The sequence below is a fragment of the Microchirus variegatus genome (genome assembly GCF_963457635.1).
Source record: "Microchirus variegatus genome assembly, chromosome: 7".
In the NCBI taxonomy this organism is placed as follows: Eukaryota; Metazoa; Chordata; class Actinopteri; order Pleuronectiformes; family Soleidae; genus Microchirus; species Microchirus variegatus.
Genome location: NC_139808.1, coordinates 7261303 through 7289120, shown reverse-complemented (window position 1 = coordinate 7289120; position 27818 = coordinate 7261303). Strand labels below are relative to the sequence as shown.

The 27818-nt window shown below is 41.4% G+C and overlaps 2 protein-coding genes and 1 long non-coding RNA gene across 3 annotated transcripts; 2 read left to right on the top strand and 1 right to left on the bottom strand.

Moving 5' to 3' along the window:
• Window positions 1-1133: 1133 nt before the first annotated feature.
• tbc1d20 (TBC1 domain family, member 20) lies at window positions 1134-9731 on the bottom strand. Its single transcript, XM_083892982.1, has 8 exons — window positions 9427-9731; window positions 9023-9208; window positions 8205-8285; window positions 6222-6408; window positions 5982-6083; window positions 5508-5649; window positions 3348-3526; window positions 1134-3170 (listed from the first exon to the last, which is right to left on the bottom strand). Exons 1-8 carry the CDS (start codon window positions 9476-9478, stop codon window positions 2906-2908), a joined length of 1194 nt encoding a protein of 397 aa, XP_083749108.1. The 5' UTR covers window positions 9479-9731; the 3' UTR covers window positions 1134-2905.
• A 485-nt stretch (window positions 9732-10216) lies between these two features.
• Window positions 10217-12995, top strand: LOC310929880. The gene is made up of 3 exons (XR_014592882.1): window positions 10217-10306; window positions 12689-12763; window positions 12860-12995. It is a non-coding gene; the product is annotated as an uncharacterized lncRNA (long non-coding RNA).
• Window positions 12996-13266: 271 nt separating this feature from the next.
• On the top strand, window positions 13267-27575 carry znfx1 (zinc finger, NFX1-type containing 1). The gene is made up of 17 exons (XM_083891883.1): window positions 13267-13737; window positions 13992-14226; window positions 14309-14664; window positions 14749-14928; window positions 15927-16033; window positions 17246-17484; window positions 17585-17716; window positions 17964-18112; window positions 18290-18433; window positions 18518-18635; window positions 19075-19310; window positions 20157-20296; window positions 20669-20801; window positions 21342-21509; window positions 23482-23592; window positions 23740-23835; window positions 23953-27575. The coding sequence occupies exons 1-17, from the start codon at window positions 13396-13398 to the stop codon at window positions 26377-26379; spliced, it is 5313 nt and encodes a 1770-aa protein (XP_083748009.1). The 5' UTR covers window positions 13267-13395; the 3' UTR covers window positions 26380-27575.
• The last annotated feature ends 243 nt before the right edge of the window (window positions 27576-27818 follow it).

The window sequence follows — 27818 nt, the reverse complement described above, 5'->3', positions numbered from 1 at the left end:
GGTACAAACTGTACAAAGGTGATTTCTGTTTGGCTGTTGATCTGTCAGTTTATTGCATTTTGTGAACTTAAACTCGTCATCAAATTCACTGATCAACATATACATAATCATAGCATCATTTATGTCATATAATGGTTGAAAGATCTTGCATTTAATTTGACTTCTTATTGTATTATCTTTATTAGGAGAGGATTATGTAAAAAGATTGTGTTTTTCTTAATAGTCACGTGTTATTTTTCGCCTTTTTTTTAATACATGAGGAGTTTCTTTTCTCACCATGATTTTTCTCTCATTGTTTTAAAGGGGACATATTACGCAAAATCAACTTTTTAATCATTTAAATCCTTATATTTGGGACTCTGGAGGCCCTATCAGTTGGAAAAGTGTGAAAAAAGATGACTCACTCATGTTTTTTGTGGTCCTCCTCATTGGGATGTCACAATGTGCTAAATTCCTGGAATTGTTGTCTCGCGGAGCTCTGCTTTGTCCGTGGTATTGGAAAACCGGAAGTCCGCTTACAAGTTCTATTCTTGGCGCCACAGTGCAGCACAGAGTTCTACACAAACTTCCAGCCTCAGAGGATTTATCTGTCCAGTGGATACATGTTATATAGGACAGCAATGTGCCTGCTAGAGCCTGCAAATGATCACTTTTCCAAACGCTAACTGCTGTTAGCTTCCAGTAGCCTCTGTGGCTGATGTCATTTCCTGTCCCTTAAGTTTCTTTTTACTTTTTTTTTTAAGGTGGACCTTTAAGGTGGACCTTAAGAGATACTACTAAAAAGAGCCTTCTGAACGGGGCTGTTTAATCCAGGTATTTTGACCAAAGCATGTCACAGACATGTTCATTAGGACACCAGGGCACTAGGTTAACTTAGAGAAATAGGGTATAATAATATGACTCCTTTAAAATGAGCTAATATCGTCCCGTAACAATAACAATATAAGTGGGATGATGAAAACAAAAGCTAATTCCATACAAGTAGATCAGTTTACATGTGTAAATGTGTCCTAATAACCACACAAATAATTACATTGTCACTTACGTTTATTGGCAGTCTGCTGTACAACTTAACATTTGTATGACAAAAAAAAAAAACACCCCATAAAAGGCAAGATAAATAATTTAGTGCAATGAAATTGTGTGAAAACCACTTGAGTGGAGATCCATGTTGCAATCCTGCCGAGCAGCTGTTTTATCAGGCACCTCAGAGCGTCCAAGGTCAAGGTCGTAGAGCTTTCAACAAACTGACTCAGCAGTGCATGACAACGCAATAGCACAACAACAACCCCCCAAAATGTGACTTACATAGTTCTACTGTGTTTTTCAGTTGACTGTCTTTTGTGTTATTCAGTGCAGGTGACTACATCTTATTTGAAGGTAGTGTGTAGGATTTAGCACCATCTATTGGTGAAGTTGCATATTGCGGCTGAATAGCTCTCACCACACACCCTCGCTCTTCAAGCATATATAGGAGAATTCGCCTTCAGTTTTCACCTTTAATTTGGCCATTAGAAAATATGGTGGCCGCAATGAAGACCCACTACTCCTGATGTGAATATAAAAGGCTCATTATGCGGTAATGAAAACAATACATTCAGGTAACCTTACACTCACAAAACCAACCGACCGCACCCCAAAAAATATGGAAATAATTTCACCTAAATCTTACACACTGGACCTTTAAAGCCTCTGTTCAAACAATAGACAAAGACTTCAGGAACCACCTAAATTATAGTAAGATGGTTGAAAGAATATACTATCCTATGTTCAGACATTGTATTCAAATGAAAATGACTGGAACATTGAAATGGGCTGGACCGTCTCTGAAATGCTAACTCTACACTCTACAACAGTCAAGTTTGATTTATGGCATGAGCTCAAATCAAAAATCTAATTTCAAGCAAAAATGTTGTACAGTAGTAATTTAAAGAGGGATTCTTTTTTGCAGTAGGAGTGAGCACACCAATTTCAAAGTGATATTGCAAAACCAAAGCAGTGAGCAAAAACTGGGTCACCCACTCTGCCATTTCCAACTTATTTTACTCGCTTTTTTTTTATGCAGCCGCGATCAAATGTTACACCACATTTAGTGAGTGTTGCCGAGTTATGAGTAAAGATTTCATCATCGTCTCAGGTGGAGTGACACGGGAAAAGCGCTTGTAAACCATTCGAGTGTTGTAATTTCCAGGACTGTGAACCCTTCATTCCAATCTGGGACGTATAATCCACAAAATGTAAGTTTTATGTAGTCAAGCGTGTGAAATTAATTAAAAAAACAATTAAATGGTGAACTTAAAAAGTGCCTGTGTGACAAAGAAGCATATGTATGCAGCATGTGACATACCTACACATTAATAAACAGTAAATTATACAAAGAGAGGATTCCATCAATCCTCTATTTGGTCTCATCCCAGTATCAAATATATAACAAACAGGGTGCAACCACACACACACACGCATATCAGTTCTCTTAATTGGCAGCGGTTACAAATGTAGTGAGTCCACCAAGCGTTCAGCATTAATCTATGTGAGCGTAACTCAATACCAGCCTATCCTAATACCAAATATAAATTAACTTTAATAATGACACCATCAATAATAGTTCTTAAGAGTTACAGTGTCTCATTACAACAGGGTGCATTCTTCATTTCAGGACAGCAGTTTGTTAGAACTTGTACTCCTACTACCTGCCCAACCGGAGTCATACAAAGGTCTCTCTTCACTGAGTAAGATGGTAACATCCTAGTCGAGGAAAGAGGAGCGTTAACTGGAGAGCACACTCCTGCAGATATTGTTACCAACTGCAGGGTCTGTGGTTTTAGTTTTCATTAAAGGGTTCTTGACGAACAGACCCACCCATCTAGATTAAAAGCACTCCAGGACAGAGAAGTCGATCATCAGTTCAAGGAAACAGGTCCAGTTTCGGGGCCCACTCCAGGGCAGTGTTGACCACGGCGAGAGCTGCCGCCCCTAAAGCCACCGTCAGACCCATGACGGCCAATCGAACAAAGCGCCGCGCTGTCGAAGGCCGAGCCACCGTTACAACCGAGGTGGCCGCTGAGCTCTCCAGCGCCGCCTGTCTTTGTTTGCGTCTGCGACGGAGAACCGCGTCTGGGCGCTGTTGAGTGGACGCGAGATCAAAGTCCTTAAATGTAGAGGCCGCCACGCTTGGAAGGAAAGAGACAGAAAATGGAATTATTAATGGAAGAAATGTAAAATGAAGAAGTATTTTATGCCGTTTATAGTCAGCGTATCAGTCAGTGAGTGTAAATACAGAAGCAGAGAAATAAAATATCCACACTACTAAGGTGTGCACTGTTCTGTAAAGGTAAGCAGATGAATACCTTTCATGCGAGGAGGCTTCTTTTGCAAGCTCAGAGGGAGGAAACTGAACAAAAAGGTCTCCAGCTCGGCTGATGAGCGTCTCGTACGGCAGGTCCTGGGGAATCTGAGAGAGCAGATGATGAACCATGGCCATGTCGCATTCACACTCCAACACCTCCTCCTCTCTGTACAGTACAATCTGCAACACAGGTGCAAACACAACACACAAATGCGGCGGAACATTTGTCATTTAAAAGGCCACAATGGTCCAAGTCGTGTCAATGATCCATAGCCACTTTATGAACTTTAATCTGATGTTAGGGGTTTTATGCAGCTGCTGTGTGCTAAGCAGGGGTTGACAAAGTGATGAATTAAATAAAAAACGTATTCAGAACATTCATTATCTCAAGGCACTTTACATAGTAAGGTCAAGGCTTTCCAATTATTATAGAGAGAGTCAACCGCTCACATAATGAGTAAGCACTTGGCGACAGTAGAGAGAGAGAGAGAGGGAGGGAAAAAAATGCCATTGAACAATAAGAAATCTCTGGCAGAACCAAGAGTTTAATTGTACAGCCTCGACCGTTTGATGTAGGACAGAGGAGAGAGGGGAGGGTGGTAGTGAAGGAGGAGGAAAGGGGAATCAGTATCTGAGAGAGGAGATATTTTAGGGTTTGAGACTCCATCGTTCTATCATTTGTGTCCTCTTCTGTTCACCAACTGTCCTCGTGTCCTCCGTCACAACCTCCATGAACCTTCTCCGTGGTCTTCCATCTTCAACATCCTTTGTTAAATATAATAACTCTCCCTCGACTGCACTTGACCAAACAGATGCTCTCACTTTAATTCCAAACATAATTTCTAATCCTGTCCATCCTGGTCACTCTCATTCTCCACATCTTCAGCTCTGCCACCTCCACCTCCTGACTTTCACACAGCACCACAGTCTTGTACACCCTTTGCCGCTATCCTTCTGTCACCCCTGACACTCATCTCCACCCACACCACCCTGCCTGTGCTCCTTTCATCACCTCTCTTGTCCACTCTCCGATGCTTTGGATGGTTAACGCAACCCAGGCGTTTAAACTCATCCACTTGTCTCTACCTCTGCTCCTTGAAACTTCACCGTACCACCCGTCTCACTGTCATTCAAGCACGTGTTCCGTTTCGCTCCTCCTAACCTTCGCTCCTTTTCTCTCCAGTGCAGACATCCACCTGTCCAGGCTCTCTTCCACCTGCTCCCTACTCTCAATACAGATTACAATATCATCTGCAAACGACACAGTCCAGAGAGACTGCTTCCTGGCCTCAACTGTCAACTTGTGCATCATCATTGCAAACAAGAAGGGGCTCAGAACTGATCCCTGATGCACTGTCCTCATAAATGTCCTGCACCACCCTCACATTACTTCTCTGGCGCTGCCGATGTCCTCATACAGTACCTCCGTTTCTCTCTTGGCACCCAAATCATTGGCTTTCTCTTGATGCACAAAGACACTACAACTCCTTCTGGCCTTCTCTATATGTCTCCATCAGCACTCTCAAAGCAATCTGTGCTTGCTCTTTTTCTTGGCATGAACCCAAACTGCTGCTGCTCACTGATCTTCACTTCTTTACTGAACCAAGCTTCAACAACTCTTTCTACACTGCTGTAATTACTGCAGTTCTGCACATCACCCTTGTTTAAGAATGATAACAGTAATGAAATCACTTATCACTATTAGCCATTAAAGTTAGAATAAGCAGCTTTAAAAATAAAAAAATAATGGATTGTTGGGTGTTATCCTTGGGTGGTTTTGGGATTAGCACAAGATGAGCAACCTATCCTGTCACTGAACAGCTCTGTGAATGCTTTAAGTCTCCTATCAAGGGTCATATTTCCCCAAGGCTGTATAAATCAATTGTTTTACATTATACTGAAAGGTTATTATGGAATACATGCTCAATAACACCAACATATGCAGACATATAATACCGTCCGTCTAACTGCAGCCCTCATAATTGACATATTATTCAGTATATCACTTTCGTGACATACAAGCCTCTGTACAATGAAGTAAAGTTGAGCAGAGGCTTACAGTAAATGGCCTCTGGCTTAGATCAATAAATAAAGCTCATATAATTGCCCTTGTTTGATTAAGGAGGCCTTAAAAGTTGCAGTGATAACACAGGAAACTCACCACAGCAGCAAAGTAGATGGGCATCAGAGGATGGCACGCCAAGAAGAAGTCATACAACCGGACAACGTGGCGGAAGTCTGACAGGACGTGGCCAAACCAGGTGATCAGCCAACTGAGAGCAAAGACTGTCCCTACTTCAGCCCTAAGAGACAGAAAATGGCAAAAAAAATTGTCTTAGTGTAATCTTGTTTTTACCCTCCAGGGAAAAATAAGTCACTTAACCATTAGGAATTTTAGGAACCCAAAAGTTACACTGTTCTGAACAATTTCAGGAAAACAGAATTTCTTTTGGAAACTAAAATAAAAATAGTATTAAGTTCCATGAACCCAGGGCAAACTTTTAACAATCCAGCTATTGAACTTTTGTGGTAGATTGAAAATAATAGAACGTGTGCTTTTATCATTTTGAAACTCCATGTGTGGAACTAAATTATTTGGTTTCCTTTGTTCACAAAAAATAGCAGAGAACCTTACTGTTGCATGAAATCGTGGACCTCTGGGTTGACCCTCTCAATGATGGGCATCAGATAGTTCAGAATATGTTTTGTGTTGTCCATTGTGGGATCCATGAAGTCCCTGAGCAAGGGGATGAAAGAGCAAAACGCTATATTCATCTCAGCGCGTGGACACCAAGGACAGAAAGACTGAAAACTGCTACAGGAACATACATACACACATGCATGCATTAATATGTTTATCAAGATCTATGAGTACCTGAGGTGATGTGTGGAAAGCTTTTCCACGAGAGCAGTTGCAAGACGCTCTCCCAGGACCAATAAGAAGGTTACAACAATGTCATGGTAGCCCTGATAATAGTGCAGCTGGGGATTACGTTTCAGAACTCTGAGGATGATGTCAGTCAGTTCTTCTTGGAGACCCTCCCTTTGTTCATCTGGCATACCTGTACAGAAACAAGTTATCTCAACCTTTAGGTGCGAGCCAACACCCCCCCCCCCAGAATGGACAAGTATTAAATTGCTGCTGGTTGCGTTTTATGGACTAAGATAAGCAGAAACCTTTGGAAACAATGATGCAGATGCCCGCATTTAGTTACCGATTGGGTCTTATCAGCTGTTAATGAAATACTTAAAGGGACACTGTGTAGTATTTATGGGTTTATATGACCCAAAATACACTTTTTTATACGTATTATGTGCTCCTGCATTGTCTAGTCGCTGTATAATAGCTTTTGTTCCATTTTCGTAGTGTTTCGTAGTGTCAAAAAATTCATGTAAAATAACATGGTCACGGGCCGTTGTTGCATTGCCACTGTTAGCAGCGAGACGCCATGTTTCTACCGGAGCCTGTATGGACAATTCTGAGAGAACAACTCAAGCGTCGCTTTACTTGTAGCGGAAGTCCCGCCTTCATTCTCTCCGCTTCGTCTGCTACGGCCACGGTAGCTCGCCCTCTCCGGCTTCTGAGAGCTCTACCGTGGCCACGAAGAGCTGTCCCTCGTCCTCGCCCTCTCCCCCTCCCTCTCGTTGTCTGAATAAATACTAGAACCTCATCTGCTGACACAGAGAAAGACGACGAGGACGACATTTGACCAGCTGAGGATACCGTAGCGCTCAGGGAAGGGAGGGGGTGAGCAGAGGAGCAGTTTGTTGTTGTAAGTTTCAGCCTCTCCACTAGATGTCACTATAAACTACTTACTTCACCTTTATGGGCGCATTCACACCACTAGTTCGATTATTTGATCCGCACCAGGCAATACAATTGTTATTATGTAACATATGACTCCAGTGTGGTCCGCTTTCACACCACCAAACGAACCAAAATTGGCCCGATTGACGTTTCATCAATGTGTATATATCTTCCCGTGGAAAAGCGCCAATTTTTACTCACTATGGAGCAACACGTTCGCACATTGCTACTTTCTCTGATCTCCGTTTATTACATTCTCTGTATTGGCCATTTTTGGCAAAATATCCAATTTGAGAATGAGTCGCGGCTGCGTCTGGAGAACAATCTGCTGATGCACTGGAGTCGGCGAAGACGTATAGCGCGTCATTTCAGGCAGAGGAGACGCACTTTTTTCATGAATGTGGTCGTGCTAACTATGAGACGAAGATTGCTCCAAAGACCTACAAGGTAGGCTATGTCATTGGCATTTATTGCAGAATATGGTTTGGACCCAAGTTCGCGTTCTCACCAGAGGGACCGCACCAGAGTCTGACATTTGGTGCGGAGTCAAGCGGACCGAGACCACCTCTTTTTGGCGGTCTCGGTCCGCTTGATTTGGTGCGGACCCGAGTGCGATTGATGCTTTCACACCAACGAAAACGAAACGAACTAGAGTTTTTGGTTCGAATGGATCGTTTGGTGCGCACCAACTGCTGTTGGTGTGAAAGCGCCCTAAGTTTCAATTTCTTGAAAAACAAAATCCCTGTTCTGTTCACCATTGTAATTTCCTGTTTGTGATACTCTCTGATACCGCGCAAACCACAGAGGAAAGAATCAATCTCCTGTTTTCACCAGCAAGTGCAATTCTAAAATACCCGACTGTTACACTTACTGTTACAGTTGTCATGAACCCTAAGCCTACAGAAATTTATTATGGAGGCAGGTTACTACCACCTTTTATCTGAAAACAGGTATAGTATATTTGACACTAGGTTTGTCACTCAAATATATCCAGTCGTGATGTGAATCACTCTAACGATAATACGAATTGTGTGGTTTGTCAGTGCTTACCTGGTGGAAACCTTCGCAGCGAACGCTGGACGTCCAGCAGGACCTGGTTGTAATCCTTGTTATTCTCTCGCTCCACCGTCTCTAGACAACACATGTCACCATTAGCACTGCTTTGATTTAAAGTACACAGCTAGAAGTGAGCATGCACCTGCTAACACTGCATGATTTCATTTCTATCATGTATTAGGATTGGTAAAGGTTATGAGCACTGGGATATATACCCTACACATGATAGATGTAACACTATCTGTGTGAACATGTAGCTAAAATTGATAAGAGTAAACATGAGAGCAGTTTATGAGTCATTTAAGTTTCAGTGACAGTGCCGTATGATCAAATCACCCAATTAAACCACGTTACTTCCTTACTGTCAAACTAAGAAAACAAATAAAGTGAGAATAAGTAGTCTAAATACAACTGGTTGTGTGACTTGTGAGCATGTGATAAACACGTTCTGGTTTAATATTGTTATAGGTCTGTGTAGTGTGTAATAAGGATTCTAACCTTTATATTTTCAAATCTTCATATTTGCACTTTCAGTCATTAGTCCCGTGATGAGTTTTTTTTTGTACTTATTTCAGGAAACCTTTGTTTAATTTAAGCCTAAATCTTGTCTTTGTTTTCTTTGAAGGATATTAATAAAACAAATAGTTTTAAGTGTTGTTGTGGATCTTTTGTTGACAATGTAGGTGATTTTTTTTATTTTTTTTTTAACATACTGCACTGTTCAATGTTCAATGTTCAATGCCACCTCGCCTGGACCTGTTGCCACTCCTTTGGCACCCCAAGTAAAATGATTTCCTAGCTCCGCCACTGACCTGGCTCCTGATCCAGGACCTGAGAGGGGACGTTGAGTAGGCGAGGCCACACTTGACAGCGGATCTCATCAGTCAGCAGTCCCCCTTCACTTATAGCCATTCTCCTCAGTGCTGCCACATCCACCGGACTCACGCCGAGGGCCTGAGTGATGTCCGCTGTTTTCCTCTTTCTCCTGCTGTCCCAGTCTAAGACACACACACACAACACAATGGTTACATAATTAGCTTACGGTGACAGTTAGCACGCTAACTGATAGCGGGACAAGATAAGCTTAGCTTTCTCGGTGTGTGTGCTTCACAAAAAGTACAATTTAAAAGACTACAGCTATAGCTTTAAGTCGTAGACAGTAAGACAACCCGAACTGGACCCAACCAACTAAGAGCGACATGGCTCATGTCGTTACCGTGTTGTCCATTCATTGGGGACGAGACACCAACACTTCTGCATGTCCTCATTTTGTTGTCCACTTTGTGTGTTGTTCTTGTTAAATAACGTCCATTCTTGTCATATTCTGTCTGGTGAATCCCTTCGCTGCTGCTGCTGCTGCTGCCGAGTGGAGGCTAGCCATGTAGTTAGCAAGGCCAGCCTCGTACAAACAGGACAACGTTAGTTAGCTGGACAGCTAGTCACCAAGCTAACGCTACTACGCGGCCCCGGTTCCGACACCAATAGTCTTTGCAATACAGCCATGGTCGTGCGGATGTGTGACAAAACTCATAAACCGCTAGACAGCAGAGAAATACGGCAACATGGCTGGCGAAGCGGCTACATGTTTACACTAGTGCACGACTAGCGGAAGCGACCAAAGGTATACGTATTCCTTCCTCCTTCCTCCCTGCTCTGACTGACTCATCAGGTCATGATGATGGGAGGTCGCCACCATCAAGAGGAGAGCAGGAAGTGTATGTACAGTACAACAACAAAAATACTCAGATTATAAGACTAAATTATAGTCCTTCATTTTTATAAAACGTAATGTTTGTGTTATTCCACACAGTACTCAATCATTCATAGATAGACCTTGTGCATGTTGTTGTTGTTGATGACTCATGCATCTCTTAGGACTGGGTGTATGCTTCCTAATGACAGATAGGTGCGGTTATTTTGGTTGCTGGGTGGTGAAACGAAAACGAAACAGAGAAGAGAGTTATAAAAGTGCCGTCTCCTTGTCGGGACAGACAGTCAGTCAGTCAGTGGATGCATGAAGCCCAGGCTCACAGCATCACACTGCCGGCAAATCTGCTTCCTGCATCACTGATGTCAAGTGGAACTATTCTGTCCAGGTAAAGTTTCTTTATTTATTTTCATGTATACATATGTGTGGGTGTGTGCATCAATAAATCTTATTTCTTATCTATTTATCTGTCCAATTTGTCCAACCTCATCTTTTTCACTGATAAATAATTCAGATAATATTCTATATATGCTAGATTAAAAAAAAAAGATACGGACGCTTATTGCATTCATATAAGAATATGTCAAAAGTCAACTATTATTCTCATTGTTAATATTAATATTAATATTAATATTAATATTAGTAGTAGTATTTTGCTGCTCCTACTCAGATGTTCCAGATTTCTGGTAAAAGACATTTTGTGGTCTACGTCCTTTCTGGTGAAAAGAAACCTATACCACTCTGTAGGTACTGTGAGTGTCCTGTGGAGGGCGTGTTCTTGATTAATTACACTGTAATGGTTACAAATGTGTTCATGATATCAATATCAAATATTATTTGATATTAGTATTATATATTTATTATGACAAGGATTTTTGAACAGGCAAGGTGTGTTTTCTCACATCTAATAAATGAAATACTAAGACGTTTATCTGCACAATTTCCACTAAAGTATATGCACAAACGCATACATAAAAAATATTTACCTGTGTGGCATAATGTGGTATTTATTTATGAACAGACAGTCAAATGTCTGTGCACGATGACGCGAGACGATGAGTTTCTGTTTCCAGCTCATGCTGCGTTTAAGTGCTGGCGAAAAGCTGGGACATCTGGGATTTTCGGGTAACACGTCGTGAGATTAAATGACCAAATGTACCTTTTGTACAGGACAGCTCGCTTATCGATAATACTATAGCTAAAGTGGAAATATGGTTTGAATAACCTCCCGGTAATTAAAAACATCTGAGATAATAAAATGTATGTGTGGGTCTTTTTGAGGGAAGGCGCCATTTCGGTTTTTCCATGAACATGGCACAGCGTCTTCGTCAGCATGACTGTAATAAGTACGCAGCAGCCAAAGACAGGTGACCAGACAGTAGCTAGCATTACTGTTGCTTAATAGCATTATATTGTATAGTTATCGCTGTAACAATTATCAGTGTTCCACGACGAAAAATTATGTGAAACGGTATCAGATCACAAACCGAATAGTGGGTGTCCAGATTTGTACTGGCTGCTCTCTTCAGCTCAATAATTTCCCCTCTGGAACAGTGACCAGAACAAGTACGGCGGACAACAACTCGAGTGTCATTACGAAGTTTTATTTCACACACGACTTAATAGACAGTTACGGTTAAGAGAAAGGAAAACAGATGTTCAATAAGCAAAGCTTTCATCACAAAGTTACTTTATTAAAAGTTCCCTTTGAAACTGAAGACCTGAAGACTTTACGGTAAGTTGTACTTAGAAGCTAAGCTTATTCTACATTCAACTGGATAATTGCGGTCACGTGTTATTCTCCATGTATAGCTTTGGCTGTAAAAACCAATTGACTCCTTTACGTAGTAGTGTCATTTATTAGGCCTTCCTCCTCCTCCTTAAAATAACAACAGGTGGTGCTATAATGCTAAATGACACAAGACTTGTATAGAATAAGGAGAACATACATTTCCAATGCATGGCAACAATTTGACAATACTAGCAACATGTTTGCCGGCTCTCCCATACTCCAGAAACAGCCGTTTGTGAACTCCCTTTTGGGCTTCATTTTGATTCTTTAATAATTGTTATTAACATGTGTATTTTGACAAGTCACATTAGACAAAACCTGTGACTTTCCTGCCAGGCTGCCAAAAAAAATCTTGTCAAGATGGCCACTGTGCAAAGGGCCCAGCAGCCATTTTTAACATGAAATAATAACAGGTAAACACAGGTGTTAGCAACCACATTAATAATGCCTCTGTGGTTGTGTCTGATGTGGAAACAGTCTACCATGAGCTAAATAAGCACAACCAAAACAATGGTGGTGAAAAATACTCATGAGCTGCGTCAGCTCTATGGAGGCGGCCATTTTGGACCACCATGTTTTTTACCACAGTTGACATACTGAACATGTTTTGATGCTAACTGAAAGCTGCATAGTTTCTCCAACACACTTATAGGGATATAGGGGAGATTTAAATGTAACATACAACTTCACCAATACATGTTGCTAAAATTTTACACACTGCACCTATGAAGAAGAATGAACCTAACACTGTGGGCCCTGAAGTATATTTGACACGAAATAACATTTTACTGTGAGGCGAGCAGAGTGATTTCTTTGATTTTTGCAGAGGCTTCAATGTTATGACTGAGGTCGTTTTTCATCGTACTCCAACACCCCTGTGACCTTGCAAATCAACTGATAGGACACAGTGAATAAATAAAATCTTGTTTGCTCGTGTGCTATTTTCACTTCCTTTGTCTCATTTTTTGCCACTTACAGAAACCAGCAAACCTTCCACATGCAAGCCAATGGAAAAGCTGACTTTCCCAAACCAGCGAAGAGGACCTAATAACGGTGATTATACACTAGTACAAATGCAACCAAGTAAAATAAAAATAAAACATTTTTTTTCAAGGTCTCATTGTATGAATGGTGTTTCTTTCCACTCAGGTATTGAAACTGGGAAAAATGAGAAAAGCCACCACAGAGACAGAAGCAGAAATAAAAGAGGTGCACAGGCAGACATCGCCAGAGAGCAAGAGGGCAGAAGAAGTGCAGGGCTAGAAATGGAGGAGAGAGATTGGGGTGAAGGAATAATACATCGGGGAAACAGGGGAAGAGGAGGAAGATTAGAAGTATGGAGAGGAGGAGACAGGTGGGAAGGAGGAGCGGTCAACGGGGGAGCAAATGGAGGAGGAGTCAAAGGGTTGCCTATGAGAAGTAAGGGAGGAGGAGGTGCAGGAAAAAGTGTTGTGCAAAAAGAAGGTGGGACAGGGAGAAATAGAGCAGGTGGTGCAGAGGGACAAAGAGGTGGACTAGGAAGAAATGGAAAGCCGGGTGAAGATGAAATTAAAGAAGTAGCAAGGAGAGGAGGACAGAGTGTGGATGGGAGAAGAGCACGAGGAGGTCACAGAAGAACTGGTTCAAGAGATAGACAGATAAGTAATGGAGGGAGATCACAATCTACTGGTGGCGTTAGGGCACCAATGGGCAGTCGTCTGGGCTACAAAACGCTGGAAGATCTCTCTGGAAAAGACCCGTCTGTGGTGGCCATCACTCTCTCATCTTCCCCCGCTCTACACGAGCACCTGTGTGCGACGGAAATGAGACAGGACCTTGTCCAACTCCTCTGCCTGGTGCTGAGTAAAGCCTTCAAAGCACAAGGAGAGCGAGGAACCCTGCAGCACCTGGCGAGCATCATAAAGGATTCAGGGTTCTTCCGCACCACTCTGCCCTACTATCTGGTTGGCATGGTGTCAGAGTCCGACCATCTCCGCAGGGCAAAGTACCCTCAGCAACTAGAAAACATCCTCACGATTCTCCATCAGGTAAAATAAAGAACGCATGTATGGAAACCAGATCGCTAATGAAGGAAATCATAACAAATATTATATATTTAATTCTCAGAATTTGTGAGACCACAATCTTGATCATTTGTGTTTTAAAGATCAAAACACAAATACAGAAATAAGCTCTTCCTATTGATTTTGGCTTGTGTTACTCTTTCTATTACGAAGTCATAAACTACCTTTCTGTAATTGAGCATTATTTAAACTAACTGTATTGAATATATGCTTGCTAGGTCCTTAGCATCTTCCCTGCCAGCTCAGTTCAGGCAGTGAGTTTGCTACTGACGCAGTTCCAAGGCTCCATGAACAGCCTGAGTTCATCAGGAGTGGACATTCATCCTGAAATGAAGGAAAAAGTGAAGGATCTTCAGGGTCTGGTCCTTCACCTCCAGGAGAAATCTAGGGATGGCACCCTGCATTCAAAGCGGGACAACTATTCCCTCTTAAGCAATGATCAAGAGAACCCAGGTAAAGTCAGCACGGTGAACAATCATTGAGGAAAAACAAGTACTTAGATGTGATGAGTAATTGACACACATTTCATATTCAGATGAAGAAAAGATGCAGCAGGATTTCCGCACAATACCCATCTACCCACATCCTGAGGAGTTTCAGCAGGACTTCAGGCCCTTCCTGAGACCCAATCTCGTCTCTCGGCCCTACAAAGACACCCACTTCTACCTTGACACACACTTTCGGCTACTGAGAGAGGACTTTGTAAAGCCACTCAGAGATGCAGTCCAGCAATTAGTCTGGCTGAAAACGGATAAAGGATTCACCGATGAAGCTTTGAAAGCAAAGCGCCATGAGGATATCCTTGTATACTTTGATGCACAGTTGCTGGGGCTCAAATGCACAAACACAGGCCTTGCATACACACTCCAGTTTGATAATAAGCCACTTAAGGTCAGTCTCTGGATTGATTTAAATGCTGGTCCCAACTTATGCACACATATAACTCTAATTTGATTTCTTTCATCCTTTGTACAGTATGTGCGCTGGGAGAATTCCAAGAGGCTCATCTATGGTTCCTTGGTCTGCTTGTCCTGTGATAACTTTAAGAGTCTACTGTTTGCCACGGTTTCAGAGCGTGACCCCAAACAACTGCAGAAAGGACGGGTCCAGGTTACCTTTACCGAACGAAGCAGACTCCAGCTGGCTGAACTCGAGGTGGGGGCAGTTGTTTTTGTTTTTGTACTTCTCTCACTTGTATTAATGGGGTGGACGAAACAGTATAGTTGTCCATCGCGGTAACGTCTCACAAGTCACAGCACAGCCTGCATGCTCTAAAATGACCATAAACCTGATGGTTCGCTAAAGCAAGTATATGGAGTGTCAAATATATAGTAATTGAAACCACTGTAGGAATTATTTAGTGTATTTACAGTAGATGTCCACCAGTGTAACATGTGCTTTAATTATATGTGCTGCTGTAGTCTTATCACACAACACTACACTGTGGTTTCATATGAAACAGATGCCAGAACTAGGTTCAAACCACATTGGAGGGTCATTTAGAGAGTGTTATAGCAAAATCATGCTATATCTACGTCTGATGATTAGAAGCACTTGTTCTCATACTCATTTTCTCCCATGTCTTCACAAGATAACCACAAGCACAGATTCTTGGACACACGCACACCAGCCAGTCCTCCCATCAGCTGCACACACACTCTTTTCCTTGTTATCCCTTGTTCCTTATCTCTTTGGTCGTCTTCGCTCGCTCCTCTTCACCGTCTTCCTGTTTACTTTCACCATCGTCTTCCTCTCTTACATTTCCTCTTCGTTAATCTTCCTTACCATCCATCGTCTTCCTCTCTAACTCCTTCTTATCCTCTATATAACTCAACGCAACTCACTTACTTTGAGCTACTCATCTACACATCTCCATAGACCCAGTTAAACTGGCTCCATAAATGACACAATGACAACTTCTTTTCAAAGATGCCTTTATTTCTCTTCTCCATCGGACAACCAGACAATTTCCACCACAGGAGATAGGGCCAAGCTCAGCTGACTGAGTAGGATGCAGGCTACATATATTGTATATAGAGTATACAAAGACAAACAACATACAGTATAGAATTTTTTTTTTATCAGATTTGTTTTCATCTTTAGGGACCAGTAACATTAAACATAACTACAGTCAAACTAACTCTGTTCAACAGGACAATCAAGTGTTCATTATAGTGGAGAGCACAGCCTACTTTGAGGCCTACAGATACGTTTTGGAGGGCCTTCAGGAGCAGCGGGAGGACGAGCTGCCATTCCAGAGGTATGTGGTGTGCCTGTGTACTGTGGAGGAATTTAAGATTTTACTGTCAAGGCCACAGGGATAGATGATGTATTCCCACGGAACAGAAAAAGTTCACATGGATTTTTGAAAGGGCAACAGGAGGAGGCACTGTACAAAGCAAGTTCAGTAATCATACTTTTTCTTTTTTTTGAACATTCTTTTTATTGAACATTTTCAAGTATAACAGTCCAGTACAGCGCATACAGATTATGTGCAATATGTAGCAAATCCAGAATATTTCCACAGCAATGATCTCAAAGGACCTTGTTAGGTCTTACAGTTTAGGCAGTAGCACTCCGAGTTCCTAGGTACCTCAACACTTTGTCAAACCTTGTTGAAAAAAGGTCACTCTGACCGTTTAAACAAAATCTTAGTCTTTCCAGAGAAATATACTCTGATATCATAGACTTCCACAGATGTATTGAAGGAGGTTCATCTCCTACCCATTTGTTCATAACAGCCTTTCGTCCCAACATAAACAAAAATTGTATGGTGTTCTTATGTGACCTTAGTGATTCAGGGATACATCCTAATAAACATAATTTTGGATTAGACTGCAATTGCTTCTTAATTATCACCTTAACTTCCTCACATACAGATTGCCAAAACCGTTGAATCTTCTCACATTCCCATAGGCAGTGAAATCTTGTCCCTAATATAGTTTTACATTTTGGGCAGTTTGGAGAGGCTCCTGCTGTATATTTACTGTACATATATGGAGATATATAAACATTTTGTAAAATATTATATTGCATTTCTCTGAATCTGTTACATATGGAAATTTTCGAAGGTAAAAGTAAAATTTCCTCCCATATTTCACCGTCTATCGTAGTTTTCAGCTGGGTCTCCCATAGTTTCCGTAAAAATGATAGTCTGTCTGTTTTCAGACATTGCAGTCTGGAGTAAAATCTGGAAACAAAGTGATCCTGTTTAAGACTATCTAAAATAGTTTTTTCTAGTGAGTTGAAGTCATCTGGAAGATTGAGAGTATTCATTTAGTAATCACACTTTTAATTGGCATAAATGAATTATGGCGGCGCCATGGTATTATATGATATACAAAAAGACTGATGAAACATTTGACATGTTTCTTGCCATTGATGTTAGCATGAGCTCTTTATCACCTGAAAACGTAATTTGTTTGGAAGATACAATTTTATTGCTGAATTTTGGTATATAATATAATTTCAGGAACATTGTGGAGTGCAGGACCGATTTGCGACCCCCAGCTTATCTGCAAAGACAAGATATGTACAACCTGTCGTCAATTGCTGAACCTGAACATCAGAAGCGCATGCAGCCCTTTCACAGCCTGAAGGAAGAACGCTGGCCCACAATGGAGAAGTTGGGCCTTGATGAGTCTCAGATGAAAGCTCTTAAGCTGGCCCTCACAAAGGAACTGGCCATCATTCAGGGACCTCCCGGCACTGGTGAGAACCTCAATTAATATACGAGTTTTGTATGATGCATATTAGTACAAATGAAAAAATACAAAATCATGTGATGTTAAAAGTTGATTTTTTTTCTCAGGAAAAACCCATGTTGGTCTTAAGATTGCTCAAGCTGTGTTGACCAATCAGGATCTTTGGAGGGATGAAAATGGCAACAGTATAGTACTGGTAGTGTGTTATACCAACCATGCTCTGGATCAGTTTCTTGAAGGTAAGCAGTGATGCCCATTTATATCAGATGTATTGTATATTTTGTTTGAATGGTTTTGGTAAAGGCATCTTTTCACAATACAAATAACTCTTGGCAGGTTTTGTTTTACTGCGCCACAGAAGCCTGTTTTCATGTTTTTGTCATGTGCCTGTGCTCTGTTTATTGTATAGGATTCTTTGGGACCAATAAGATGTCTATTTCAAGGGATATGATGATGAGTATTTGTTTGTTCTCTGCATCTAAAAAGGTATCCACAAATTCCTGAAAAGGGGCATCGTCAGAGTAGGAGGTCGGAGCAACAGTGAGATCCTGAAGCGTTTCAATCTGAGAGAGATCAGTCGCTCTGATGACTTCAAACGCTCACTGCCGTCTCACCTGCGTATGGCATTTAAAGAGGTGAACTCATGCTGCAATCTGTGTCATAACTGGATCATTCAAGTTGATTGACACACCTTTCTCTCATGCATAGCAAAGTCTTAATTACATATGGAAGGACACAAGCCTATTACTGCATTATTTTATATGGCACACATTTCTCCCACAAATCAATGTAATGCATGACCTGTCGAACAGATTTTTAAGGAGCTGCGTGAAGAGGAGAGGAAGATCCAGGATCACAGTACAAAGCTGGAGTGTTCCTGGAAAGGCATCCTGCATGAAAACTTCCTACAGGAGTTCATGTCAGACAGACAATTGGCCACTCTGCATAGACCCTTTGTGAGTCACTGTGATTCAAAACATTTAATTTTTATGTTGAGAAAATAGCCCTGACTCATCATGTTGTGTGTATTAAATGACTAGCTCGCACAACAAGTTTGGGAGGCCAATAAACAGAAGTTCAGTCCGATCATGGAGTGGTTGGGTGTGGGCTCCATCGTCTTCCAGCAGAGGGAGACAGAGTATGGATATGAATATGAGGGTAAGGCTTTGAAGCAGTGAAGGAGGATCTCATAGTTGCTTTCTTTGCATTGTGTTGACAGTATTTGAAATATTTGAACTGTATTAAAACCTGTTTTTCCTTTTCTTTTTTTTATCAATACAAAGTTTCATCTTCAAACTTTTCTAGACAATCAAATGAAAGCAGGTTTAGGACGATTTAAATGTTCATACTACAGCAATTACAATATAACATCTAGGGTTGTTTTACTACGCCCTAAATTGACCCGGTTAAAGTTTTATATTGTCAAAGGAGAGATACAAATAGCAGACATTTTTATGACTATTACATACTGATATGCTGTAAATACTGCTAGATTTTATTTGTGAAAAATAATGACAGTCAGACCCCAGTTTAGCTCAAGTTACCATGAGTATAATTCTGTCTGAGTGAATGAACTCTGTCTTCCTTGACACATTAGATGCAGCAGCTGAGGAAGAGATGGAAGTGGAAGAAGAGGAACTCATTGAAATCACAGAGGAGGCAGATCTGATCCAGGCAGAGCGGATTATTGACGACATTAGTCCCAGAGGTGATAGAGATCATGGGAAGAAGGGAAACATGAAGTCAGCTGTCAGAGAAGTGGAAAAACTGATGCTGGCTATGAACCTGGAGAAAGATGAAATACAGGATGAGCAGCATGAGGGTGAATGGGAGGTAAAAATGACAAAGATCACTTCATGTGGAGAATGTAAAGAGTTTCAGTTTTGCAATACTTTGCTCAGACAAACCGATTTGGAACACTTTAAAGTATGATAGGAGTGTGAACCAACCAGATCTTCATAGGTTACAGATACATATTCATTTTTTCTGTATGCCTGAGGTATAAATGTGTCCTGACACGCAAATAATCAGAATTACTAAGTCAGCTTGTTAGCAGTCATCTGTGTTGATTTCTCGATACATTACTGCCACCAAATTTGAGGGATTTGCCCAAAACCATTGCCCAGACTGTGACTCATATCACCAATCGGCATGTGGGGCCTTCATCCAAAAACACATAGCTCTATAACTTACTTAGTGGCCTTAAGCACATGCATATAAATACCGTATGTCCATTTGTGTGGAATGTGTACCATGCCCATGGCCAATTACTGTTTGTCTCCAACACCTGGTATGCCGAAAATAGGACAAACATGGAACTTAATTTAATATTTTAATAATAATATATTTAAATTGAATAGTTTTTGAATCAACGGAAGAGGATTAGGGCCACACAGGAAGACAGAATTCGGAGAATAAAGCCAGGATTGTGGGAAAAAAGGCATAATTCTGAGGAAAAAAAGTCTGAATTGTGAGTTTAAAGTCAGACTTCTGAGTTTAAAGTCAGACTTCTGAGAATAAAGTCAGAATTCTGAGTATATTTTTTTACCTGTGTGGCCCTAATCGTCTTCCATGGTGAATCAGAGAATGCCTTTAAAAACGTTTTTCTTCAAGTAAGATTTCACAAACAAAACCTACTGCAAAAACAAAATGCTAAATGCATGAACTCGATCTATGCAGATGCAACCGGAACAGAAGAAAAAGCTGATGCGCAAAATCAAAAGAGAGCTACAGCAAACCTCAACCATGCCTGTTGAGGAGGCAGAGAAGATCCATGATGTTTGGGCCCTTGCTCTGCCAGACAGATGGAGACTCTATCGGTAGGTGTAGTTTCTGTGTCACTTTTCTTTCCTTCATTCACTATCTATATGATCCTTTTTTCAGCATTACCTTTCCATCACATCTTCTCATACCCCAACATTTTAATGTTTCTTGCTCTCCTTGTTCCTCTCATCCCCCCTCAAACAACCTTGGTCTGGTATAGTCTATTCCCAGTGTGTATATTTGCATCCACTAATCACCATTAAAATGTATCCCAGAGGATCTTCTGACCTCAGAGAGCCAAAACTGAACTTTTATCACTGTGAAATCAGGACTTTCAGGACAAATTAGAGAATGTCCTAGTCGTATTACCTTTGTTAACTCAAATACAAAGACACATAATGAGATGATTATTTACATTTTGTCTGCAGTTTGTGGGTGGCACGCTACAGAAAAGCGCTTAACACCGAAGCTGTAGATTCTAAAGAGGCCTATCAGAATGCAGCGGAAAGGTTGGCTGAAATACGACGACATGAGGACCTCCATCTCCTTATTGGAGCCACGGTACTGTATAATTGAATTAATGGGTATACTTAAGTTCGGGTATACCCATGGGTATACGTAATCTATTAATCTGTTGATTATTTTCTCGATTAATCGATTTCGTCCATGAAATGTCAGAAAATGCTAAAAATTACGATGTTCTTGCATGTCTTGTTTTGTCCACAAACCAAAGTGATTCAGTTTGAATGATTTCTTTGTTATGTGGAGCAAAAAAACAAAGAACATATTCACATTTAAGAAGCTGAAACAATCAGAAATCTTGTTTTAATAATGAAAAAAGCTTCAAACCGATTAATCGATTATGAAAATAGTTATTTATATAACGCTTTTATCTCAAAACTCGAGATCAATTCATGTTCATAACAAGTTCACATGAGGAAGTCACCAAGTCATGACACACAGGTTAAGATTCAGATTACCAGATTAGCAGGCCGCCTGTATCTGGTAGTAATAATGTAATCAATTATAAAATTGGTAGTAGTGGAAGCACTTACTATGTACTACATGTGTGAATAAACATATACTGCATCTTGTTCATAGGTTATTGGCATGACAACAACAGGGGCCGCCAGATATCGTTCAGTTCTACAGCAAGTGCGTCCACGTCTGGTGATCGTAGAGGAGGCCGCGCAGGTTTTTGAGGCCCACACGATCACCACACTGAGCCAAGCATGTCAACATCTCATCCTCATTGGGGACCACCAGCAGGTAAGCACTTACACAGTCTTATATAATAGCTTAATGTCCCACTAAAACCCTTTCTTCGGGAAAGGGTTTTTTAAAGGTTCTTGGTAACACTAATGCACTAACACTCTAACACATTTGCAGCTAGAATAGTCGTTCACCACATAAACAATGTATAGAGTGTATTTCTGATTCATTTAATGTTGAAAAAAAGTACGTTTCCCTTGCAAAAATAAGGACATTTCTAAGTGACCCCAAACTTTTGAACGGCAGTGTAAATTGGTTGCTCTAATTTCACCATAGGCGTGAATGTGAGAGTGAATGGTTGTTTGTCTCTACGTGTCCCTGTGATGGACTGGCAATCTGTCCAGGGTGTACTCCGTCCATCTCTCTATGTCAGCTGAGATTGGCACAGCACCCCCCTGCGGTAGAAGATGGATGGATGGATGTGTCTTGGTAAAATTTGACAGATATCATGTCATAAAGAGTTAAAGGGCTTTGTACGTTCATGTGATGTGTTTTATAGGTTTCTATGAGGTGAAAGAGATGTTGGACAAAGTAAAATAAAACATCCCACGCCAGACATGATAAGAGAACAGTGAGGAGTGGTATGCTGAAAATCAGTAGACTATTACAACAACTTGTCAGGGCCTGCCAAGGACATATGGCCAGACAGCCTGTCTAGCAATCTGCAGGATGCAATCACAACTACACACAGTTCTATCACACATCTCAGTATTCTGACCTGGTCTCTCCTGGTTGTATAACTTATGTCTGCTCTTCCCCCTTATATTTACTCATTGCTCTGTGTTTATACATGGATTTATGCATGTGTTTGACTATAAAAACAAATCTGACTTCTTTATTCGTCCTGAAGGTTCAGCACGACTTGAGAATGGAATTTAAAATAGAGTTTGAAAATTGCCTTTTTTGGCTTAGAAATCGATGGCTATGTTATACAGATAAATTAGATAAATAAATATAAAAGTTATTCATGACTACCTGAGGTGGGTCCAGTTTAATGTACCAGTACATGAAGACTACAGCTGGGAAATAATGCAGTCGATATTGTGGTATCTCTGATTTATTGGACTTCTGGAGTATTAAACGAGATAAATTTTTCTAAATACATAATTATTATGGATTGCTCTGTTTAGCGTGCGTTTCAAACCATTTGAGTAGTTATTTAGACGTTATGAACACCCCGTTCAGAGCGTTGTTCTTGTGGAAGTTTAATATGTGCAGTACATGTAATGGAGGTGGTTTGATCACATTTTATGAGTAAAATAAGCTTTGGCATTTTGTGCTGTTCATTAATCCAAGGTTTGGTGTTGAAATGAGCAGAACACAATGCTTCACATTAATAATATAATTTGCCTTTCCTCAACCCACACCCCTCCTACATACACTCACAATCACACTGTTCTGTCCTGTTTCTAAATTAGGACATGTATACACACACACTTGAGCACAGACAGGCTTGTACACATGCATATACACACAAACACACAAGCAAATCAGCCTCAAAACTTAACAGGACAGCAAAAGAAAGTTAGAGTGCAGTTGCATACATTCATTATTCCCATCCAACATATTGTTTATCCTGTCTAGACATTGCTGCTCTATCAAAAGTTGTTTCCTCTGTGTAGGTGTTCACTATAGCCTTTGCAGAGCTGCAGTTGGAGTGACGACCATGACAGTCATAACGTTAATCGTTCACTCACATGGTTATGCATTATTCATTCATTAACACAATCAAGCAAAGATTCACTTCAGTAAACTCAGAAGGTTAATTTGATCACCACTGGGTGGGAGAAGGCAAAAGCAGTTAATCAGCTAGTTTTAAGTTTCAGCTCAGAAATGGGTCATTTCAATTTTCAATTAAACATTATCTAAACTGCCATGTTAATCATAAAAAAAAAGATATTTCCACTTTTACCACACATTATATTCCTATAACAATAATTAGTGACAAAACTGTGATTCTTCCCTTTAGCTACACCCCACTGCAACAGTTTATGGACTTGCTAAGAACTTCAACCTGGAAATCTCCATGTTTGAGAGAATGGTGAATGTGGGAGTTCCTTATGTCAGGCTCAACTACCAGGTATGTGTTCATGTTTGCATTTTTTTTTCTATCTTTTGCGGGATCTGTTACTCAGTAAAACTTTGACAAGCAATAAAGGACAAGTTAATTTCATTACACTTGAATTGATACGTTTGTGACTGTGTGTTCATTTATTTTGTTTGACAGCATCGTATGAGGCCAGATATTGCTCGTCTTCTGACCCCCCACATCTACCCAACGCTGGAAAACCATTCCTCTGTGTTGGAGTATGATGATATTAAGGTGTGTATTTCATCTTCTACTTGCCTGTTTTTCATCGTGTATAAGAATTGTTGGTCTGCAAACATAAGAATATTAAATATTGTAATTATCAGTTACCCAGAATATCTTGTCTTTCAGGGGCTCAAAACCAATTTATTCTTTGTGGAGCACAACCATCCAGAAGAAATGAAAGATGCGAAAAGCCACCAGAACCAACATGAGGCCATGTTTGTGGTCGCTCTGTGCCGCTATCTTCTCCTCCAAGACTACCAACCAGAGCAAATTACCATCCTTACAACCTATACTAGCCAGTTCCACTGTCTGCGCAACCTCATGCCTGCTAGCCAGTTCTCAGGGGTCAGAGTGCATGTAGTAGACAAGTACCAGGGGGAAGAGAATGATATTATCTTGTTGTCTCTGGTCCGAAGCAACAGCGAAGGTAAAGTTGGCTTTTTGAGCATCCCTAATCGCGTCTGTGTAGCCTTGTCTCGTGCCAAGAAAGGTCTCTACTGTATTGGTAACAGTCAGACACTTTCCCGGGTCAAACTGTGGACCAACATCTTTCATACTTTGCGAGAGAACAACCAGATGGGGAAGGCCCTGACCCTGTGCTGTCAGAATCATCCAGATCGACAGGTAAAGGCTACCTGTGGCGAGGACTTCCAACAAGCACCAGAGGGTGGCTGCACTCAGCCTTGCCAATTCCGTCTGGATTGTGGCCATGTCTGTGCGAGTGTCTGCCACCCCTATGACCCTGAGCACAAGAAGTACAAGTGTGCCAAACAGTGTCAGAAGATTTTATGTGATCGAGGTCACAAGTGCCCACTTGTGTGTTGTAAAGAATGCCCAAAATGTTCAGTGAAGGTTCAGAAGATCATCCCCCAGTGTGAACACACTCAGATGGTTCCTTGCCACCAGGATCCAGGAACATTTAAATGCAAGGAGCCTTGTCCAAAAATGCTTAGTTGTGGACATCCATGTAAATCCACCTGCGGGGAATCATGCACTAGTATGTGTCAGGCAAAGGTCTCCTTTGTACTCAAGTGTGGCCACAGCCAGCAAGATGCTTGCTTTTGCAAAACACAGATAGAGGAGCCTGTCTGTAGGACCCGATGTGAGCATCAGCTAAAATGTGGCCATGTCTGTCAAGGTAGCTGTGCGAGGTGTTATCAGGGACGCTTCCATGTTCCATGTTTTCATCAGCGTGAGCGTCTCCTGGTGTGCTCTCACAACTCCAAGCAGCCCTGCTTTCAAGAGGGTTCCCCTTGTCAGAGACCATGTGAGAACTGTTGCGTCCACAGTGAGTGCAAGAAGAGATGTGGGCAGCGTTGTACTCCATGCACTGAGCCCTGTTCCTGGCATTGCCCTCATCAAAGATGCAGTAAGCTATGCAGTGAGCCATGTGATCGTCCGCCTTGCACCCAACCCTGTGGCAAAACCCTGAAGTGTGGCCACCCATGCATAGGCCTGTGTGGAGACAAATGTCCCAGTAAATGCCGCATCTGTGACCATGCTGAGGTCACAGAGATTTTCTTTGGAACTGAGGATGACCCTGAGGCTTGCTTTATTCAACTGGAGGACTGTGGACACATCATTGAATACACATCCATGGACAGGCACATGGGAATGGATGACAACCAGCTGGCAACTGAGGAAGAGGTGGCCATTAAACTCAAGGAATGCCCCAAGTGTCGGACTCCAGTCCGCAAAAACCTTCGCTATGGAGCTCACATCAACCGCAGTCTGGCTGAGATTGAGTTGGTCAAGATGAAGATGAATGCACATGCAGAAGATATTGAAAAGCACAGGGCAGCTCTTCAAGGACAATGGGAGGAAAGACTTGCCACCTGTGAAAGGCTTCAGAAATACAGGGACATCGATCACATTTTGCAAAAACCTGGTCTCACAGAAAAAGACCTGTGGGTGCTAGAAAACACGATGGCTTTCTTGACGAGAGTGTCGGAGCTCATTGAGACAAAAGAAAAAATGTCAATGAAGCAAAGTTCCATTTTTACAATGGATGCTGAGCAGTTTGAGCGCTGGCTGCATTGCTACAACCAACATTTTACAGAACAGCAGGTCTTCGATTTGGAGAGACAGTTACAGAGGCTCACCTTGCTTGCTGAACTCAATGTCCGTTGTCATGAAGCAGAGAAGAGAGCACAAAGTAGAACGATTCAGCTTGAGGTGCAAACAATGACAAGGGTCCTACACCAGTGTGGCCAATTCACTGAGCAAGACCAACAAAGAGTGAAGGAAACCATGAAAGAGCTGAACCGGAAGCTTCCACACTCCGGCTTGGGAATTGGTGATGAGGAGAGAAAGATGATCGTCTCAGCCATGAATATACGCCCCGGACACTGGTACAAATGCCCTAATGGTCATGTCTACGTTATAACCGAGTGTGGAGGGGCTATGGAGAATCGAAAGTGCCATGACTGTGATGCTACTATTGGTGGGGCCAGTCATAGATTGGCAGCTGGCAACCAAGTGGCTTCAGAAATGGATGGGGCACTGCATGCTGCTTGGTCTGAGGCCAACAACCTTCTTAATTTTGAGCTCTGAAAGAGTTCTAATTTTGTCATCTGAAAGAAAGAAACCTCAAGAAGAAGAAGAGTTGACAACTCCACCTCTGGACAGAGCGTGGTTCCAGGTTACTTCACTAATGATTAATGTACTTCTTTGGTAATCAAAGTATGTTCCAAACTAAAGTAATTCAAGTACACAAAGACAAGCTGAACTAAAAGATGGAAATGGAACTAATCAAATCATAAAGCACAACATCAAATAGATGGAACAAAAATGGAACTGGAAATCTATACATCATAAACAAATAAACCTTAGCGCAAGCCCTGCGTCAGGCATTGTTGGTTCACCTTGGACGGAAACACTGTGCTCATCTTACTAATCCAGGAGGACCCAGTGGAATGGAGAGGCAGGAAGTGAGGCTGCCAGGAAGTGGGAGGAGCCTGCTATTTCCCTTTTATAATGTGCCCTCTGGTGGCAATTGGTGTAAAAGAGCAGGGCTAACCTAATTACGAGAAGAGGAGACATCGCTCCTGCCACAATAGTTTTGATTTCCAGGCCACGTCTTTTCAATCCCCACCATTGGCTGCAAAAACCTCACAAAGCCTTGAGTAGTTTTTGCTGATACTTTGAATAATAATGAAAGCGTAGTGAGAAAAATGTGTGCCCAGGTGGAATTTAAACCTTGTACAGTTGAATAAACCAAATGCTGTAGTAATTTGGTCTTAAAGTTAGTGTCTAATAGAGTTCTCTACATTTCTGTTATTGTTGGTATTGTGTTGGCTGCACGGAAAATCTGTTCACGTGATCAGAAACTTGCTTATTCGTGTTCTCTTGGAGGTGTTTCATCAGCAAAGTTTGTTTGGGTCCAACGTCTCTTCTTAACGTGGCAGAAACTGTGTGATGCAACGTCAGAGACACAAGATAGACCCCTGCTGCTTAATGTAGCCAAAATATCGACGGTAGTTACCGCGTTACCTTTGAGCCTCCTCGGGTTCAATGAAAACCATGCGTTGCAGATAAATAATAAATTAAAGGTTTGTTTCAGAGTTAATTTGTTTGTATTTGTGTACGTAGTTGTGCTACGGAGAATTTGCTTTTAACTTGTACCAGTGTGCAGCATAATTGCAACACATTTCACCATGCCTGCTATTTCCTGCATCTTACTAATACTGGGATGTAATTATCCAGACATTTCCCTGCACACCTCTGAGGAAAAAAAAAAGTATTATGATGTGCCATGTAATTGCTCTTTTTTGTGTCCCTACCCTAATAAAAATATAAAAATGTTCAAGTCCATTCAGTCTCATTTGGGTTTTGTGTTGTCTTAAGCATTGACCCACTTCTGAGTCATCTTTGAACTCTGTAAGGCTTTAATACAACCTCTGTTTTAATCGTTTGCCATCGCACTTTGATTGAATGCCACTTCTTCTCTTTTGTCTCACCTGCCACATTGACTCGTCTAAGTTCAAATTTGA

Bases quoted from the DNA above. Each gene is read 5' to 3' on its own strand.
- tbc1d20 (XM_083892982.1), bottom strand. From the start codon at position 9,478: ATGAGGACATGCAGAAGTGTTGGTGTCTCGTCCCCAATGAATGGACAA. The intron at 6,409-8,204 runs GTAAGCACTGAC...GTTTCTGTACAG, and splicing joins GCTGCGAAGGTTTCCACCAG to GTATGCCAGATGAACAAAGG. The intron at 5,650-5,981 runs GTAAGGTTCTCT...TCTGTCTCTTAG, and splicing joins GTCCACGATTTCATGCAACA to GGCTGAAGTAGGGACAGTCT.
- znfx1 (XM_083891883.1), top strand. From the start codon at position 13,396: ATGGGCAGTCGTCTGGGCTACAAAACGCTGGAAGATCTCTCTGGAAAA. The intron at 14,665-14,748 runs GTCAGTCTCTGG...TCCTTTGTACAG, and splicing joins TTGATAATAAGCCACTTAAG to TATGTGCGCTGGGAGAATTC. The intron at 23,593-23,739 runs GTATGTGTTCAT...TTTGTTTGACAG, and splicing joins ATGTCAGGCTCAACTACCAG to CATCGTATGAGGCCAGATAT.